Genomic DNA, 17851 nt, shown 5'->3' on the forward strand with positions numbered 1-17851 from the left:
GGTACGATGGTTTTAGAGCTAGAAGCTAATCAAGTTTATTGCAATGATATTTCGTGAATCTAGGCTTTAGAAAAAATTTCATAACTTTATAAAATGGAGCAAATAGCTTTAAGATAATAGATATATTACTTAACATGAATCCTGGATACAACTTCAGCATTTTTATAAGACAGTTATTCCTTTTTTTATTATTAGACTTCATTATATGAACGTATATGTCATCACAAGTCACGTGATACGCCGTGATAGATAGGGGGTAGATTTGTTCGGTGGATGTGCTTATTCGTTCATTCGCCTTTTGGTCACAAACAGGTAACAAACTCTGTCGGTCATCTAGTTTCTCGCACATTCTATATCTTTGCTTATAAATTGCGTTCATTCGTCGCGATCAAAAAATGGGAAGAACATCTACACCTTTACCAGGACGCCCAATGCCAATCCATTCTGTTACTGCAACTACCAGTACAAGCAGTACGAGTAGACATACTGAAAATGGCGCCAATTCTCAAAGGCTTAATATACTTATTCCCTCTGTCCCTGGTGGTAACGAGGATGTGCTAAGAGAACACAGAAATCGCCTATTGCAAGCAACAAGCGAGAATGAGAACGTTGACCCCGACAGCGAAAAAGAAGAAATTTCTTCAAATTTCGAAACGATTGTAAAACAGTTTAAAGAACTGCAAGAACAAAACCGCCAAATACTAGCCGCCTTAAAAGAAAGCCAGCAGAACAAGGACAACAGCAAGACCAAGATTACTGTCTCAAAGGCTGTTGCAGTAAGTAAAGTGGCAATATTTAAAAAAGCAAGCTATTTTTATTGATAATTTTACTGGGAATTCTTGGCGCGAAGAGTAGTTGGTATAATTATGCAGCGGTATAATTTATGCAATGCTAAAATTGGCGGGAAACCCGCCATGGCAGTGGTTAATGCTACCAAACTTTACTATTGATTTCCAATAACAAGACACTGAATGATAATGATAATTTCCTTTTTTGTAAAGGAATTGATTTGATTTCGATTTTTTTCCCAATATTATACAATCACAGCCATAAAAATAATGAAAACATTATTACTATGTCTAAGAATAACTTAAGGTACATCTTATGATTTTAATGAATTATATTATGTTATTACAGTCTGAAGTACGCTTGGTAGCAAAGAAATTACGGGACAGGGAAGAAAACCCTCTTATATGGGATTTTACTAAAGCGTAAGTATAAAAATTTAATAAAAATGATCTTGTCTGAATCATCCATAGTTTCTTTCCATATTAAGTTTCCACTTACCACTCAAATATGGCATTTCCTAATTAGTTTCAGAGATGACGTCAACGAACAGATTAATAACGCAATAAGGGATAGAGTTCTGAATGTTCATAAGGATGTCTCTGCCGTCGAGTTAGAAGGTATTTATGTATTTTATATTACGAAGTGCGAAAGGCCTTATGCACCTATCAAAGTTAACCCGGGGGGGAGGGGTGAGGACAAAGGGTGGTGGTGGTCGGGGGGGGGGGGGGAGGGGGTAACGAAATCCTTTTAGAAATATTCAAATGCCGAAGGGAGGGGAAGCAGTTTGAAATAAAATAACACGGAAAAGAAAAAAAAAACAAAAACAAAAAAACAAAACAAAACAAAGCAAAAACAAATGGATGCTAAAGGAGTAATTGTCGGCCAAATGCCAAAATTTCTAACAAATTTTGTCTCAAGTTTTAATATATGGGTACTTGATATAATTTCAGCTGCCCTTAAAAGTCACTTTCTGACGAGAAGAAAGAGAAACAAAAGAGAGCGTTCAGGGGCCCTTGGAAGGCATCAAAAGATGCAGCGGAAAACACAAAGAAAACAAAATGTAAGTAAACTGAATTTGCAACGATTATGACTTTGTTTAATAAGAAACTTTGACTGACGGTGTTTTTTTTTTTTTTCTTTTTTCTTTTAGCTCCTAAAATCCAGATCCAAGGCAGCGGACTTGTCAACCTCGCTATCACCAGGGGACAAAGAGAAAGTCAAGGCAATTATGAAACTGGAGTATATGTCATCAGAGGAGTCGATGTCAGAGGCGGATGACCAGGCTGATGACGATACAGCGGACAGTGGCTCTGATAACGAAGGGGGCCCTACTAAGCAGAGTAAAGTTTTAATAAAACACCCTCTGCCATGGAGAAGCCCCCTAGCTAATCAGTTCATGGAAAGCATGGACCGAAAGGCAAAAAGGAGGCTGTCAGAGCGCAGTCTCACCATGCTTTTGAAGCGGAAAATCGGGGAGCCGTCAAGACGCCCAAGGCCATCTGGAGGTCCCGAATGGGCATTGAGAGCCTAAAGGTTTTTATCAAATCAAGGGCACTGGGACACCGAACGTGGTTGGGGTTTCTACGAGTTTTATGAATTAAATCTTGTGTCACTGTTCCTCCGTTCCTTTGGCCTGATTTCTAGGGTTTTCGTTCTTCTTTCGATTACTTGAACGTTATACTCGTTTACTTGAAGAAATCCAAAGGTCAAACGGTATAGCAGCGGCTATCTAAGCCTATTGACCTTTGGATTTCTTAAAGTAAACAAGTATAATGTTCAAATAATCGAAAGAAGAAGGAAAACCCTAGAAATCAGGCCAAAGGAACGGAGGAACAGTGACACAAGATTTAATTCATAAAACTCGTAGAAACCCAACCACGTTCGGTGTCCTTAATTAAGTTTTTGCAGTTATAAATGAAGTGTACTACTACAGAATATCTAAAAAGAATCGTACATAAGCCACAGATCGATTGACAACTAAATATATTATGATCTCCTTTCACAAATTCTGTCACAAGATGAAACAAACACCTATAATTAATTTACAGAACTAGCATTTTCAATTAGTTGTAGTTAACAAATTGTTCATAGTTAATCAGTCGTCAAGAAAAGGAAATTCACAATAAAAATGTTTCAGTATGATTTATGTCTTTTTTCCTGCTTCTTAGTATAGGTTAGCTATGTTTAAAGTATGAGGTGGTTGTCACGACATATATCGTTTCTATTTTTTTTGGCCTGCCATAAGTGACAATAGCTGAAGACTGATAATATAGTTAAATTTAGCAAATATGATGAGCATAATTCAACTGAGCAAATATGGCTAAGACGCGCTGGTACATCTAAGGCATTAAGGGGGCATTAATCACATATACGGTCAGAGCATATCGCATGGTATATATAAGGCATAAATCACATATACGGCCTGGAAAAATACAGGGTATATGTAAGGCATTAATCACATATACGACCTGGGCAAAGACAGGGTATACGTAAGGCATTAATCACATATACGGCCTGGGCAAACACAGGTTATATGTAAGGCATAAATCACATATACGACCTTGGAAAATACAGGGTATATGTAAGGCATAAATCACATATACGGCCTGGGAAAACACAGGGTATATGTAAGGCATAAATCACATATACGGCCTGGGCAAAGACAGGGTATATGTAAGGCATAAATCACATATACGGCCTGGGAAAATACAGGGTATATGTAAGGCATAAATCACATATACGGCCTGGGCAAAGACAGGGTAAATGTAAGGCATTAATCACATATACGGCCTGGGAAAATACAGGGTATATGTAAGGCATGAATCACATATACGGGCTGGGCAAATACGTGCACATATCAAATGAGCATTCACATTTACTACCGGGTAAATGTATGGATGATATGATATCTGCTATATATTTGCCGTTTGGGATTTTACTGGGCCATACGGACTTTGCCATCTGTGCCCATGGGATAAATGTGTAGGTACATATCATATACAGTCATTGGGCAAATATTGTCTACTATTAGTCAAATATGATATTTGCCCATATATTTGTCTATATGTTTGCCTACATGACAAATCCATTTTTTCGTCGAGTGTTTTATCGCGAGCTACGCGGCATGTTTTGGCAACAGTTCAAACTGAAAAACTAGCCGTTAACGTGTCAATGTGGCTCAGTCGTTGGTTTTGTGTTGAAAAGGGCTGCAAAACTTTTCTTAGAATCCAAAATTACTTCTACAGATATTTTTCTGTGTTTTTTCTTCATAGCAGGATATTCTGTTTACATATCTAATTGTTGGAGGTGAATAAATCCTGGGAATAAGTTGTGGAAAGATTTTAGCGATTTTTTGTGTGATTGGTTCCGGAAATAGGTCACAACCTATATTAATACTTTCAGATCAGACCTCAAATCCTGATTTTACTTCCAGGACATCCTCCTCAACCGGTCTCGTCTCCTGAGATATAGACCATGATCAGGGTAACGTCACTGCATGCCTGAAAATTAAATTTATCTTTTAGTTACAAGTACTCCGATCAGTCTGTTAACAAAACAGCGACCCTAAAAAGAGTCGTTTCCAGTTTTAGGAATGCACCTATCCTCTAAAAAAAATTGTCAGCAAGAATAGGACGTGACCCGAAATAGCGAAAATACCAAGAGAATTGCGTAGCCTTGTTGTCGTCAGGGCTTTTATCACTTGTTTACTGACTTCAACCGTTCTGAAATTGAATCTTATTGATACGATGGCTATTTCCCTCCTTCACCTGGACTTATTAAGGAATCTTTCAGTCGTTTGAGCTCGTAAAGAAAACGGCTCTGATTCACAAACAACTGAATTAAAATCCAAAATTTAATATATCAGTTTTATTTGGAACCGGAAGTCGTTTTTCGTTGGGATTACGTCACAATTAAAAAAAAAGGAAAGGCAGTTCTACAGTTTTTTCTATTTTTTCTTGATAAAATGAGTTTTTTTCTAAAGTTCTTTTGTTTAATGAGCGAGGGTGGAGGTTATTGGGAGATTTTTGTTTGATTTTAGCGGTTTTTGCCAACAGTTGTCGGATCCGAAAATACGTCACGATCCAAAGTGCTGGAATCTTATTTTCCATTCCCCTGCCGATCCTCCGATCCCTGGAGTAGCTTTCCTTGAATGTTAAAAACACACTAGTTATCCAATGGTTTTGATAAGGTCTATCTCTATGGTCCAATGAAATTTTTGAAATTTGAAGCTGGTTTTTGTTTAGGGAAAAAACCGGAGAGCTCGGAGAAAATGTTGGAGCACATGTGAGAACGAAAAGGCAACTCCACTCACAAGTGATGGCTGGTCCGGGAATCGAACCAACGAATAATTAGCGTACTCTATTCGCGCTCCCCAGGGATTACCTATCGGACATGAGGGATGTCTCGCCCTCATATATCTATTAAAAAAAACATTATAGAAAAGTGTAGAATCAGTACCTCTAGCGTTTGTCAGAAAATAAAAACAGCTGTGTTATTTGAATATAGAATTTACTTACGTAAGTGTAACGCTTTTTAAATAAAGATCGGTATATAACATTGAAATATTATGGCGGGTTCCTTGTGGCAAAGATAAATTACATCGTCTCAGACCCTCCCGTCAACAGGCGCCACAGGATAACCATTGGTGTTATAATATTCTTTTAAATTAGGATAAATATATATTACATTTAGTTAGATATCATGGTTATAAAAATTGCAGAGGATTAATTATGACTTGCTTGTTTAAGAGTGCCTAAGTTAAGAAAAACATTATCTTTGAAAGTTTTTAAAACTTAAAAATGTTTAAACTCTCAGCTATTCCAAAATTGATACCAATATCTACATATTCTATCCTATAGCCTGTGTAGCGACCCTGTTTGGGGGTTTAAGGCAAGGGACCCAATCCCTACTTCGTTCGCCCCAAATCCCCAAACAAAGAGCCGCTACGCAGGCCCAAGATTCCGAGTTGATTTTTCTGGTGCAACAATGAGAATAGCGAAATCTGATTGGTTAGTGTGATGACAAACTCGCGGGGTCTTTTCCAAGTCTGAATGTGATTGGCTAATAACTAAAGCAGTAGGTTTTGGGCCTGATGGTCCCAATAATACCAATTGTAGTCAGCAATTCATTAGTACATCGCACTACCGCTGCCTCCTCTTCGGCTGTCACTGTGGGCTCGTAGTATGTTGTGGTAATTTTGAGCTACATTTACATCACTTCGAGATTTGTCTAACGTGTTGACCACATGACCAACTTGTTTTAGATATTCAAGGACACCTTCTTGATTCCAAGACTTAAATTTATCTCCTGAAAGTAGAAAATAAATGATTCAAACTTAAAGGAGATTTTAAAGCGTTTTTCTTTCTCGTTTTATTTTCTTTCCTTTTCTTTCTTTCTCTCTCCCCCCCCCCCCCCCTTCCCCCTTTCCCTTTCCCTTCTTACCTTCCTACTTTCCTTCTGTTTTTTCTTCCTTCCCTCCTTCCTTCCTTTCATACTTTCGCTTGCTTTCTTTCTTTTTTTCTTGCTTTCCATTCAATTGTCCTAACTTCAATGATATTGTTCTTTTCTTTCTTAGTGTTTTTCTGCTTTTCCATTCATTCTCTCATTTTCTCTCGTTTTTACTTTTCTTTCGCTTGATTTTGGCATCTTTTCGATTCCCCTTTCCTTTTCTTTCTCTATTTTTCCTTTTTTTTTATTTCTTCCATTCCCACTTTCCCGTTCACTTTAATAATCCATCCAATTTCTCTATCAAAATCTCACCTTCTGCTTCAACTTCATTGGGTATAAGCTGATGATGTACTCGTGGTCTTTCCACAGCATCCTTGAGTGTGTCATCGAATGATAATATATTAATTAACGTTTGTATGACAGCGCTTGGGATATGAGAGCCACCAGACCCACCCACAGCCAGTCGAAAAGCACAAGGGTCCTGGAATAAAAATGGAAAAAACATACATCAGTTTTGTTGTCAACGAGTGGCATAGTGGTTTACCGCTCGCCTCTCATCGCTGTGGTCCGGGTTCGAGTCCCGCCTCAGAATGGATCTTATGTGAGTTGAGTTTGTTTGATGTGTTGTTCTCTCCCTTGCCACGAGGGTTTTTCTCCGGGTTCTCCGGGTTCTCCGGGTTCTCCGGTTTCATCCCTCCGTAAAATTCAACATGTGAGTTGAGTGTTGTATGTTGTGAATATAGAATGTAGTGGTAGTGAGTGTGGAACCTCACGGAAGAGCCCCGTATGGGGAGTGGTGGTTGTAAATTTTTTAATTTTTTTTGGTCCACTCTCAGATTATTTTTATTAACTCGAGCAGGAACCTACAAAAATCACAGAGAGTCCAATTGAGATTAAAGTGAGAAGTGAAGGTGGAATGGATGGATGAATGGATGAATGAATAACTCACTGTTACTTACTTGCTTGTGTCTGACTATGACTGGTACAGTTGACGACTGAGGCCTCTTGCCTGGCCTGATGAAATTTGCCTGCGAATAAAACATACAACACAAGGGACTTTAGATCATCCAATGCCCGTCATATCATTCATCAAATCAGCCACAGCACCAAGAATTGTTAACTCAAGGAATCCCACTAACGCAGGTATCGTGCACTTTTACGCAATATAGGGCCAAAAAATGCATTCGCAATGGACTACTTTGACGAAGTACTACTTTGAATACTAAGGCGGCCATCTTGGATCGCAAGGCATTATGGTACATCAAGTGGGCAAAAGAGCTCTGTTACTGTAATGATGTCTATTGATATTAACAGCTCACCACAAGAGGATAAAACAAAAGATCGGCACATGACATCGATCACCTTTACCCACAAAAAAAGAGAAACACAAGAAAAAATTCCGTCTCCAGAGAGTTCTCTCGCTCCAGTGCTTCTTTTTTGTAGAAGCGAGCAAGGCTCTTGAAGGCATTCATAGGGTAGTTAAGGGATAAAACCACACCTTTGATGGGGGGATTCCAAACTGATTATCAATGCCAGGAGAAGAAAAGTCATCCATATCATTGTTGAGGATGATTCCTGTATCAGTCATGACATACGAACCGAAGTACCCATTCACAGAACTGAAAAACAGAAAATATAAATGTTTTGACTGGTTTAAAATACCAGTAATATACCTGATTTCAAAGATATAAAGTGAGCTCTGATTGGTGCCATAAGATACTAATACATTGTTAATAAATAGACCCTTCTAAGACTCTGAATCTCAAGTGTATGGGGAAGGGAAAATGAATGGATGGATGGATAGATGGATAGGATGAAAGGACAGATGGAAGGATGGATGGATGGGATGAACAGATGGATTTATGGGAAAGATAGATGGAAGGGATAAATGGGTAGATGGATGGGATGGATAGGATAGATATATGGATGGAATGAATGGGATAGATATATGGATGGGATGGACAGATGGATGGTATAGATATATGGATGGGATGGATGGGATAGATATATGGATAGGATGGATGGTATAGATATATGGATGGGATAGATATATGGATAGGATGAATGGGATATATATATGGATGGGAGGATGGGATGATTACTATGGATGGGATGGATGGGATAAATATATGGATGGGATGGATGGGATAGATATATGGATGGGATGGATTGGATAGATATATGGATGGGATAGATATATGGATGGGATAGATGGATAGATATATGGATGGGATAGATATATGGATGGGATGGATTGGATAGATATATGGATGGGATAGATATATGGATGGGATAGATGGATAGATATATGGATGGGATGGACAGATGGATTGATGAAAAGAGCGACTGTATCATCAAAAAATAAAGATTCTAATATTGCACTATACCTTGTAACAGAGACTATTTCTCCATCAGGGCCCACAACAGACACGTGCACTGTTCCGTTGTCCTTCACCTCATCAGAAGCAGGTGAGTAATAAGATGGAGGGAATGTCTTGTTTGCAAATATCTTCCTGTAGATTGTCTCTGCATTCTTTTTGCTGAAATGAAGGTGAAGAACAGCTTGAACAATGTCTGATATATACCTATTTCTAAAAAGGTTGCTGGAGACCTCTTTTATGTTGGAATTACCTGGTTGGTTTAAACATTTTATAACACATAACCTAGATACACCTATGTTAATCATTCAAATAATATTCATGCAGTCTCTCCAGGTCAACACTGCAACTGGAGTATCTTAAATAAAGTAATTCATGAATAGAAACGAACCAGTACTATTAGTGTACCTTTACATACCTCGTCATTTTATCAACAAATTTAAGTACATCAGCATTATGAGGATCTGAAGGATCTCCAAGATGGGTTCTTTGTGCATAGGCAAACTTAAAGGCCTGGGGAAGGAAAGGAAGAAACGTTCATCTACCGGCACTGTGCACTTGGGGGCTGAATTATTTGGACTTTAGATGGTGTGAATGGATGGATGGATAAATGGGATTGATCCATGAAGCGAGAGAAGGGAGGAGGGAGAGATTGATCACATGATCGACAGATGGATAGATGCAGGGGCGGATCCAGGATTTTTTCAAAGGGGGGGTTGTAGCATTGGTTGAGGTACTTATTTGGCGTGAAAGTAGCACAGGGTTCCCAAATGGAAGTAGGTCTTATGATGGTTGCAACCCCCAAAACCCACCCCTAGATCCACCACTGAGATGACTGGATAAAGATATGTCGTGAGCGAATGGATTGATATATGGAAAAACAGATAGAAAGATAGATTGATTGATGAATTGATATAGCAAGAGAAAAAGAGAGATAGGAATAAACAGATGGATGGATTGATGAATGGATGAATGAATGGATATAGCAACCTCTTTCATGTGGCAACCATGTTTGAACATTAGATTTGACTAGGAGTGGCCTCACATCCAAGTGCTAGGGGGGGAAATTATGCGGGTGAAACAAAGGTTTTTTTTTCTCATCATGAGAATAAACATGGCTGCCTTGTGATAAAGATCCATAGATGGACAGATATGAGATTCGCCAACAGTCTCTCACCTCTATCAAATACTGATAAGTAGTGTTCTTTCCTTGGTCCTTCTTAGTAAGATTAAACCTTTCTAAAATGTTTAGTGCAGAGATGAGCACAGGTCCACTAGCTGGAAGAGGTACTGTCAAAATCTGATAGCCTAAAAAAAACAAATTAATAATGGTCAATAACCTGTAAACTCTACTCCTAAATGACATGATGCCAAGTCCAGGAATCAAGACCTAAACCCCCAATCTTAGACAAAAGGGTAGAGAATAACGAAAAAAACTTTCACCGTCCCCAGCTTTTGTATATTTTGATCAATAAACCCCCCTTCCCCCCCTGAAGCAATGTTGGTTGGTCAAGCAAAGGAGTCATTAGCCTCTTTCCCTACAACATTGCTTTGGGGAAAGATGGATGTACATTATTCTTCATGACAAAAGCAAAAAAATGTTGATTTTCTTTACTAGTGATTTTCTCTACAGGTTTTGTCCAAGATTGCCAGAGGTGAAAGTAAGTGTGCACTACACTATCTTCAATCCCCTCACATGATGCAGAGTCCAGGAATCAAACCTGGTACCTCAGATGTGAAAGTTTAGCACACTACCACTACGCCATCTTCAATCCTCTCATGTGATGCAGAGTCCAGGAATAAAACCTGGTACCTCAGGTGTGAAAGTTTAGCACACTACCACTACACCATCTTCAATCCCCTCACATGATGCAGAGTCCAGGAATGAAACCCGGTACCTCAGCGGTGAAAGTTTAGCACACTACCACTACACCTTCTTCAATCCCCCAAATGTGATGCCGATGCCAGGTATCAAACCTGAGACCCCAGGGGTGCCTGATGCTGCTGCTCGTACCTTGATATGTTGAGTTTAATCCTGGTTTAAGTATAGCTGTGTATTTCTTCAGATCGGCAAGTGAAAGAATTCCATTTCTTTCTTTAACCTAAAAAATCAAAGTTTTCATGAATAACATATGCTTAACTTTTCTTTTTATAAAAGCTAATCCTATTGAAAAAAAGTTTTTTTACTTAGTTTTTTTTTTTACTTTGAAAATTTCTTTTTTCTTTTTATTAGTTTTTATCAGTAGTGTCTTGTCAGTGAAACATCTTTTTGCATACATGTACACTGTACATTATTCAGCCAATTAGAGCATGTGACATATTGTACTCATGTTATGCACATTATTTTACACTCTTTTCAAATGGGAATGAATTGGATAAGCAAGTGAATGTCCCACAAAATCCCAGGATGAGTAAACCGGAGAATAGAGAAAAATAGTCTTGTAAAAAATATCAGAGTGTTTTTTTTCCTGATGCTTCCTACTGTACATCGTACATGAATTTGCATATATTAATTTAAAAATATATAAAAAATTAAATAAAAAACTACAAAATTTGGTAGGGTAACTAGAATTACACAGAGTAAATCTAGGCCCTTTCTAGAATGAATTAGAATTTAGGAGTTGATTTTTGCGAAGCACAGGAGAGAACCAACAAACCAACTCTACTACATAATGTATGACAAGGTCAAGAATTGAACCCGGGTCGCATTGGTTAGAGGCAAGCGCTCTCAACCCTACGCCACCCATGCTTCCCAATAACAGAATTGTATTTAATATATAATCAATACTAACCGCTTTGACAATGCTTTCTGCTATTTTCCCTTCATACAAGGCTTTGGCTCCTTCTTTGGCAATGATGGCTAAAGTGTCTGCCAGCTTGGGGTTTCTTATTATATCTCCTTCCTGGAATATTAAAAGTATGTAAAGTTGAATGAAGGAATGAATGGATGAATGTTTAATGGATGAATGAATGGATGAATGAATGGATGAATGAATAATTGAATGAATTGATGATCAAATAAATAAATGGATGGATGGATGGATGAATAAATGAATGTTAGAGTGAAAGAAAAAAACGACAAATCAATCAAAGAGAATAAGGAATGAATGAATAAACGATTTATACCCTAACAGCATAGCAAGTGACAAGTGAAAAAATAAATGAGTAAATGAATGAATGAATGGGAGGACAAACAAACATTAATAAAGAATGAATTAAGTAATAAGTGAATTCATTAGTGAAGTCATTCAGCCTTAAAAGTCATTAGTGAATGACAGAATAAAGAAATGAGAGCACAAATGATTGAATGAATAAATATACAAATAAAAGAACAAATACACAACCAAACGAATTAATAAATGATATCATAAAAACTCTGTAGTGTGATGAAATATCTACCTTTAAATATTCTCCATTTGGCATCAACATATCCATCATTTGTTTACTCTTCTTTATTTTACGCTGTACATGAGGTATGCCAAGAACTTTGGCTGTGAAAATAAAAACAGCAAGCATAATCTACAGTTGTCACTCCAACATCCCGTAGGCATAGTAATAATGTGCCTGTATAGTCTCGTTCTATACCAACCCACACCTACTATACCATACATTCTATTTTCCCGTTTTGTGCTCCCTGCACAGCATTTAGCCATCCCTCTCCCTCTCCCTCTCCCTCTCCCTCTCCCTCTCCCTCTCCCTCTCCCTCTTAAGCTTTGTTACACACTTTTAGGCTGCGTTATGCCCTTCACCCCATAGTTTATAATTCTTACCTGTGTGATTAGAGAGAGTATAGCCATCTCTTGCAAGCTTGATTGAAGGTTCTATCAACTCTGACCATTTCAGCCTTTAAAAGAAATCATCATACAATTATAAAATAGTCCATAAAAAGCTTATTAATAAATACTGTACCAACTAAGTTCATTCCAAGATCTTTTATTCTGTATTTTTGATTATCCTTTGTCTTCAACAATGCAAAAAGCTTTGCCTCTAAGTTTAATCTCTGTCTTTAAGTGTTATGAATTAGGTACAAATCCTTTTTACTTTGAGCATAATATTTTCTAATATCAAATCTATTTGGAATAGTATTCTTCATTCTGTTCCATTCTATTAAAGAGCACTACAGTCGAATATCTTTTAATGACTACTCTCATAAGCTACCATCTTCTTATGAGATAGCGAACTGTATTTTTTTGGCCCTTAATATTTTTTATGATAGCCATCGTATCAAAGTATTTTCTATGCAACATATTTCTTACTTTCCATATTTTTTGTGTGCCAACTCCATTCCTCTAAGTTCACCTGGTACAGCTACAGAAAGACCTCCCTAATGAAAAAGTATTACTTATATGATTATGAGCAGTACCAGAGACAAATTCTTTTGAGGCAAGGGAAAGAACACATTCAGGGCTTAGAGCATGTTTCATGTTTCTGCGATGTAAATCTCTCCTCGAGACTTTTGGAGCCGTTTGACATTTTCGCTTACGGAAATCAAATTTACCACTGTCCAAGTGCTTCCCAATAATGAATGATAAATATTTTCCCAGGGGAAAATGGCTGTTGAGTCGAAGGAATATTTATCACTAGCGATCAGAATGCACTCTGCCAGTGGTAAGTTTGATTTTGCAGTAGTCAAAACACCAAATGGTTCCAACTGTCTGAAGTCAGTTATGTGGCAGAAACTTGAAAAATGGGCTGTAAAAAAATGGCCGGTCAATCACAAGTCATGATCACCAGCCAAAGCTTAGTCAAACCTCATTACTGGCTCTCTGTTACTGGTCAAAATGACCAGCAAGGCAAAGATTTGACCCAGTTCTGGCCAGACATTGTCCAATGACTGGCTGTTATTTCAAGCCCTGACATTGACAATATTCACATCTAATAAAGCAGTGGTATCTAATATAGCAGTTGTGACCCAATATACATTAACTACCATGGTAAACTTAGGTAACTTTTTTCAAAGTATGAGTTACATGAAAAGAAAATAAAGAAACTGAAGGACACAAATTAATGCTCACAAACTCACATATGAGAGTGAAATTTTGTATTTAGCGAGTAACAAAAATTTAACTAGCTAAGTTTTGAGTACGAGCACTTCCAGAAATCAAAGGAAGGCTTTGGAACCTGTATCAAATAATGTTTGTTATTTGTCGCGCTCAATTGCTAGTTACTTTGAAATTTTTGCTAAATTCGTGCCCTGGAAAGGATGTTTCAGTAACAGCTGCTCGCAGTAAATTATGCTGCCTTACCTGTTGAGCCATGTTAGCACTCTTGTTGAACATATCCACTGTTGCCGACTGTGGTGCAACTTCACGGAAGTCTATCACCTCGCCTGAATGGTGTGGTGCAGCAATCAACATAAATCCACCTCTGGAAAAGAGTAAGTCCTTTTTATAAGTTTCCATTCTAACAGAACTACAGTATCTTAATTTATCTGCTCAAAAAGTAAAGGTGGGAGGGGTGGGGATAAAACTGCATTTGATGGAGGTCTTTCTTTTGCTGGCCGAGTATAATAACGAGAATGATAAATGATGCCCTCTCTAAGTTCCCATGCAGGAAATGAAAAATGATCCAGCCCTATGTGTAGTTTTATAGACAGTCCACTCCTTTTAAGAATTTCAAAATGGTGTGACCCACATCCTGTTTTTACCCCTTCCCCCCCCCCCCCCCCCCCCCCCGGGCTCCCATTGACTTTATGACCAGTCCCTCCACCCTTTCCCCTTACTTTATGACCACTTTCTAATGACCGCTCTATCATGGCTGCCATCATGTAACAACACAAAGCATTGATTTTGGTTTTTTTTATATATCAGATTTGTTGAAAATAGCTGAAGGTCAAAAATAATGAAGCACAAGCATAAATCGTGACAAATCTAGAAGCAATATTACAATTCATGGTTTGCAAGCATTCCCAAGAGAGCTAAAAGACAAATATATGGCGGCCATTGTGGTACCTAAACAATGAATGCTAATGAGAAATCTTTTGTTAAATGGTACCAACATGGCAGCGATGACGTAACTTGCAAACGAAGAATATGTACATACCCTCCAATTCCAGAGCTCTCAGGATTCATAACGCTAACACATATCAGTGCCCCTACAGCCGCATCCACTGCCGAACCTCCCTTCTTCATAAGTTCTAAACCAATATCAGAGCATTTCTGGACATCTGTCGCTATTGCGGCATGCCCTGTATGATGATCACCAATGTATATGTCCACTATAAGGGCTACAGTTACTGCTATGGCAAACACTATACATGATACAATGATTACTCGGATGCCTTTCAGCCGATTCCATTTAGATTTCTTCTTCTGGTTTGTCGTATTGCCAGTATTCTGAAGTTACAAAAAAAAAGTTCTTTAAGTTGATTAATAAAAACTATATTTTGGTAATGTGAATTTTTATAAGACACTTAAATGTGGCTGTCATTTAAACTAAGAATATATACCGAAACTATTTGCTACAAAAGTCTGCAAAACTTTTAAGCACTACCTTGAGTTAATTTGATAAGAAGAATTTACACACACCAGTCCCGGCACATCGAATTCACGGAATCAACGGAATCAACGGAATCAACGGAATCTCTTTGAAACATATGGAAGTCAAACATCATTAAAATAAAGACAAATCAAATTAAAAGAAAAAGTTAAGAACTTCGTGCTCGGTCGTCCTCTAAGAAAAAAATTATATAAAACAACTCGATCGGAAACCCTATTATTAATATTATTATGATTTATCTACATAGAATGATTAACCAGGAAACAATGACATGTCAAAAACATAACTTTAGTCCAAATCATAGCTAACCTTGAAAGAATCTGTTCATGGATCCAGCAAAACATTGCACATTTTTCCATCGTTTTATGACAAGTTGGACGCCATTTTGTAAGCACAGGTAGCCCAATTTTCAAACACAGGAAGCCCATAGACATAAAGAAGAAGAGATAGGAATGCAGAAATAAAGAAATATGTTGGAAATAAATTACAGAAGTCTCCATGTTCACACCACGAGGTCGAAGGTAAAGACAAAGCTGCCTAATCGAAGTCAACCTTAGAAAAACTGGGCTTCCTGTGTTTGAAAATTGGGCTACCTGTGCTTACAACATGGCGTCCAACTTGTCATAAAACGATGGAAAAATGTGCAATGTTTTGCTGGATCCATGAACAGATTCTTTCAAGGTTAGCTATGATTTGGACTAAAGTTATGTTTTTGACATGTCATTGTTTCCTGGTTAATCATTCTATGTAGATAAATCATAATAATATTAATAATAGGGTTTCCGATCGAGTTGTTTTATATAATTTTTTTCTTAGAGGACGACCGAGCACGAAGTTCTTAACTTTTTCTTTTAATTTGATTTGTCTTTATTTTAATGATGTTTGACTTCCATATGTTTCAAAGAGATTCCGTTGATTCCGTGAATTCGATATGCCGCACCAGTCCCCCCTCTCCAAAATGGCCTCTAATATTCTTCGTCTGTTTAATCCGCTTATTTTGGATAAAACATTTTTAAGAAGTAGTAAAAATGGGAAATACATATGTATCTGAACATTCAAACGAATAAAATTTGATTATTTTAGATATTCTGATGACAGAGCGATTCAAATTATATGTAAGACCTAGCACAATGATATTCTCGGTCAAGAGAGCCAGTTAAATATTCACTAAACTAAAGCAAAACACAAAAATAATACCTCCAACAACAAACTATAAAGATTTCCAACGTTAAAAGAACCAAATAAAACCTTATTCCTAGATAAAAATAGCTTATATTTGCACGAAAGCAAATCCTACAGCACAAGATACCCACGTATACAAATAAAGCAGACTTCAAAAAAATCAAAATAAGCTTAAATACAACTCAAAACAGAATATTAAAAGCTTAAATACAAACCTCTTCGTGTATTATGAGATTCTCAGTGTCTGGAGTCTCGTCCTGGAGAGATTCTTGGCTTCCTAATGTCATTTTTTTGAAAATTTTGACTTGAAGAATATATATCTTCTGAACGATTCAGAGTTTATCGAGTTACTAGTGCTTAGGCTTACCCGTCCTCGTATATATATATATAGGCTTACCCGTCCTCGTATATATATATATATATATGTATGTACATATCTATGTATATATATGTACATACATATGTACATACATATGTATATATATATATATACATATGTACATACATATGTACATACATATGTATATATATATATTTATAAAATAAATTAAATAGTACGCACGCTGTGATTGGTTGATAGCCATGTTTGCATGAGGGTATGTAAACACAGTTGTGACGTCACAACTTTCGTGTTTTCCCGGTACAAGTTCAAAAATTAAAAATTTACAGTTTCTTTCGAGGAAAAAAACGCCCCCAAAAATGTATTTTGAAGACGAAGTTCCAAATTTTGACTTGTGTCAGGGCCACAGGCATAACCCTATGGTCTCATGCAGGTCTTTCTGATCGTAATATCATGACAATCTCTCGTTGGTCACCGCAAAGAGAATTCCCTCAGGAGCTACAACACACGTCCTCCGTCAGGACAGCTTCGGTTGTTCAGCGACGTGCTTTCTCATGATTTAAATGCACCGCCCGACAAAGAATACAAGTATTTCAAGGAAACAGTCAGCAGCTTCAAACGTTTTCCAGCGATAGCTCTTCAGCTCCACAAAATATCTTCTCGAGGCAAGACGAAACAATCAACTTCGCTGCCATGTTTTCTCGCTGTCAAATTGAGCAAAACCACGTTTCTTTCAACCGAGAATTCCATTCACAGTGACACTTGTTATCCACTTTTGATCACTTTCGTAAAGATAATCAATTCTGAAATCTTTTATTAAGATTTCTATTCAATCTTTGGACATTTCTTTGTATTTGTTTTAAAGTTTTAGAATGATAAATGTTTAAAATAGCTAGCGATTCTTTCTCGCTTCACATTTGCCTCCTCGTCGTTTATTACACAAAATTTGATTGGCTAACGATCGAAGTTCGTGATGTATGGAGAATTTGTATTTTGAAATGAGAATCAAATTCAAATAAAGATTTATTTTCTTGCAAGTGGTAATGTTTTCCGTTAGTATTTATTTTATAAAAGCAATAGAAAACTTTTTTCTCTGTGTTTACATAGCCTGATAGCAACACTCGGGGGGTTGGGAGAATTCTCGACAGTTATGCAAACCCTCGACTACGTCTCGGGTTTGTATAACCGTCTCGAATTCTCCCAACCTCCCCTCGTG

The 17851-nt window shown here is 37.4% G+C and overlaps 2 protein-coding genes across 2 annotated transcripts; one reads left to right on the forward strand and one right to left on the reverse strand.

Annotated features, from left to right (window-relative positions):
- Positions 1–1694: 1694 nt before the first annotated feature.
- LOC148908892 (uncharacterized) lies at positions 1695–2552 on the forward strand. Its single transcript, XM_089035652.1, has 2 exons — positions 1695–1849; positions 1940–2552. Exons 1-2 carry the CDS (start codon positions 1820–1822, stop codon positions 2318–2320), a joined length of 411 nt encoding a protein of 136 aa, XP_088891778.1. The 5' UTR covers positions 1695–1819; the 3' UTR covers positions 2321–2552.
- A 2729-nt stretch (positions 2553–5281) lies between these two features.
- On the reverse strand, positions 5282–16704 carry LOC116288343 (glutathione hydrolase 1 proenzyme). Its single transcript, XM_031695111.2, has 15 exons — positions 16511–16704; positions 14658–14950; positions 13862–13982; positions 12872–12939; positions 12386–12459; positions 12015–12106; positions 11408–11518; positions 10630–10717; positions 9793–9923; positions 9034–9128; positions 8625–8777; positions 7736–7856; positions 7197–7265; positions 6550–6718; positions 5282–6096 (listed from the first exon to the last, which is right to left on the reverse strand). Exons 1-15 carry the CDS (start codon positions 16580–16582, stop codon positions 5918–5920), a joined length of 1836 nt encoding a protein of 611 aa, XP_031550971.2. The 5' UTR covers positions 16583–16704; the 3' UTR covers positions 5282–5917.
- Between the last annotated feature and the right edge of the window lie 1147 nt (positions 16705–17851).

The sequence above is a fragment of the Actinia tenebrosa genome, unplaced genomic scaffold, assembly GCF_029948245.1.
Source record: "Actinia tenebrosa isolate PJP-AT-01 unplaced genomic scaffold, QUT_ActTen_1.0 PGA_scaffold3__52_contigs__length_22856419, whole genome shotgun sequence".
Classification (NCBI taxonomy): domain Eukaryota; kingdom Metazoa; phylum Cnidaria; class Anthozoa; order Actiniaria; family Actiniidae; genus Actinia; species Actinia tenebrosa.

Bases quoted from the DNA above. Each gene is read 5' to 3' on its own strand.
- LOC148908892 (XM_089035652.1), top strand. From the start codon at position 1,820: ATGCAGCGGAAAACACAAAGAAAACAAAAT. The intron at 1,850-1,939 runs GTAAGTAAACTG...TTTTTCTTTTAG, and splicing joins AAACACAAAGAAAACAAAAT to CTCCTAAAATCCAGATCCAA.
- LOC116288343 (XM_031695111.2), bottom strand. From the start codon at position 16,582: ATGACATTAGGAAGCCAAGAATCTCTCCAGGACGAGACTCCAGACACT. The intron at 9,129-9,792 runs GTGAGAGACTGT...TTCCTTCCCCAG, and splicing joins CTTATCAGTATTTGATAGAG to GCCTTTAAGTTTGCCTATGC. The intron at 7,266-7,735 runs GTGTGGTTTTAT...TTTTATTCGCAG, and splicing joins TTGGAATCCCCCCATCAAAG to GCAAATTTCATCAGGCCAGG.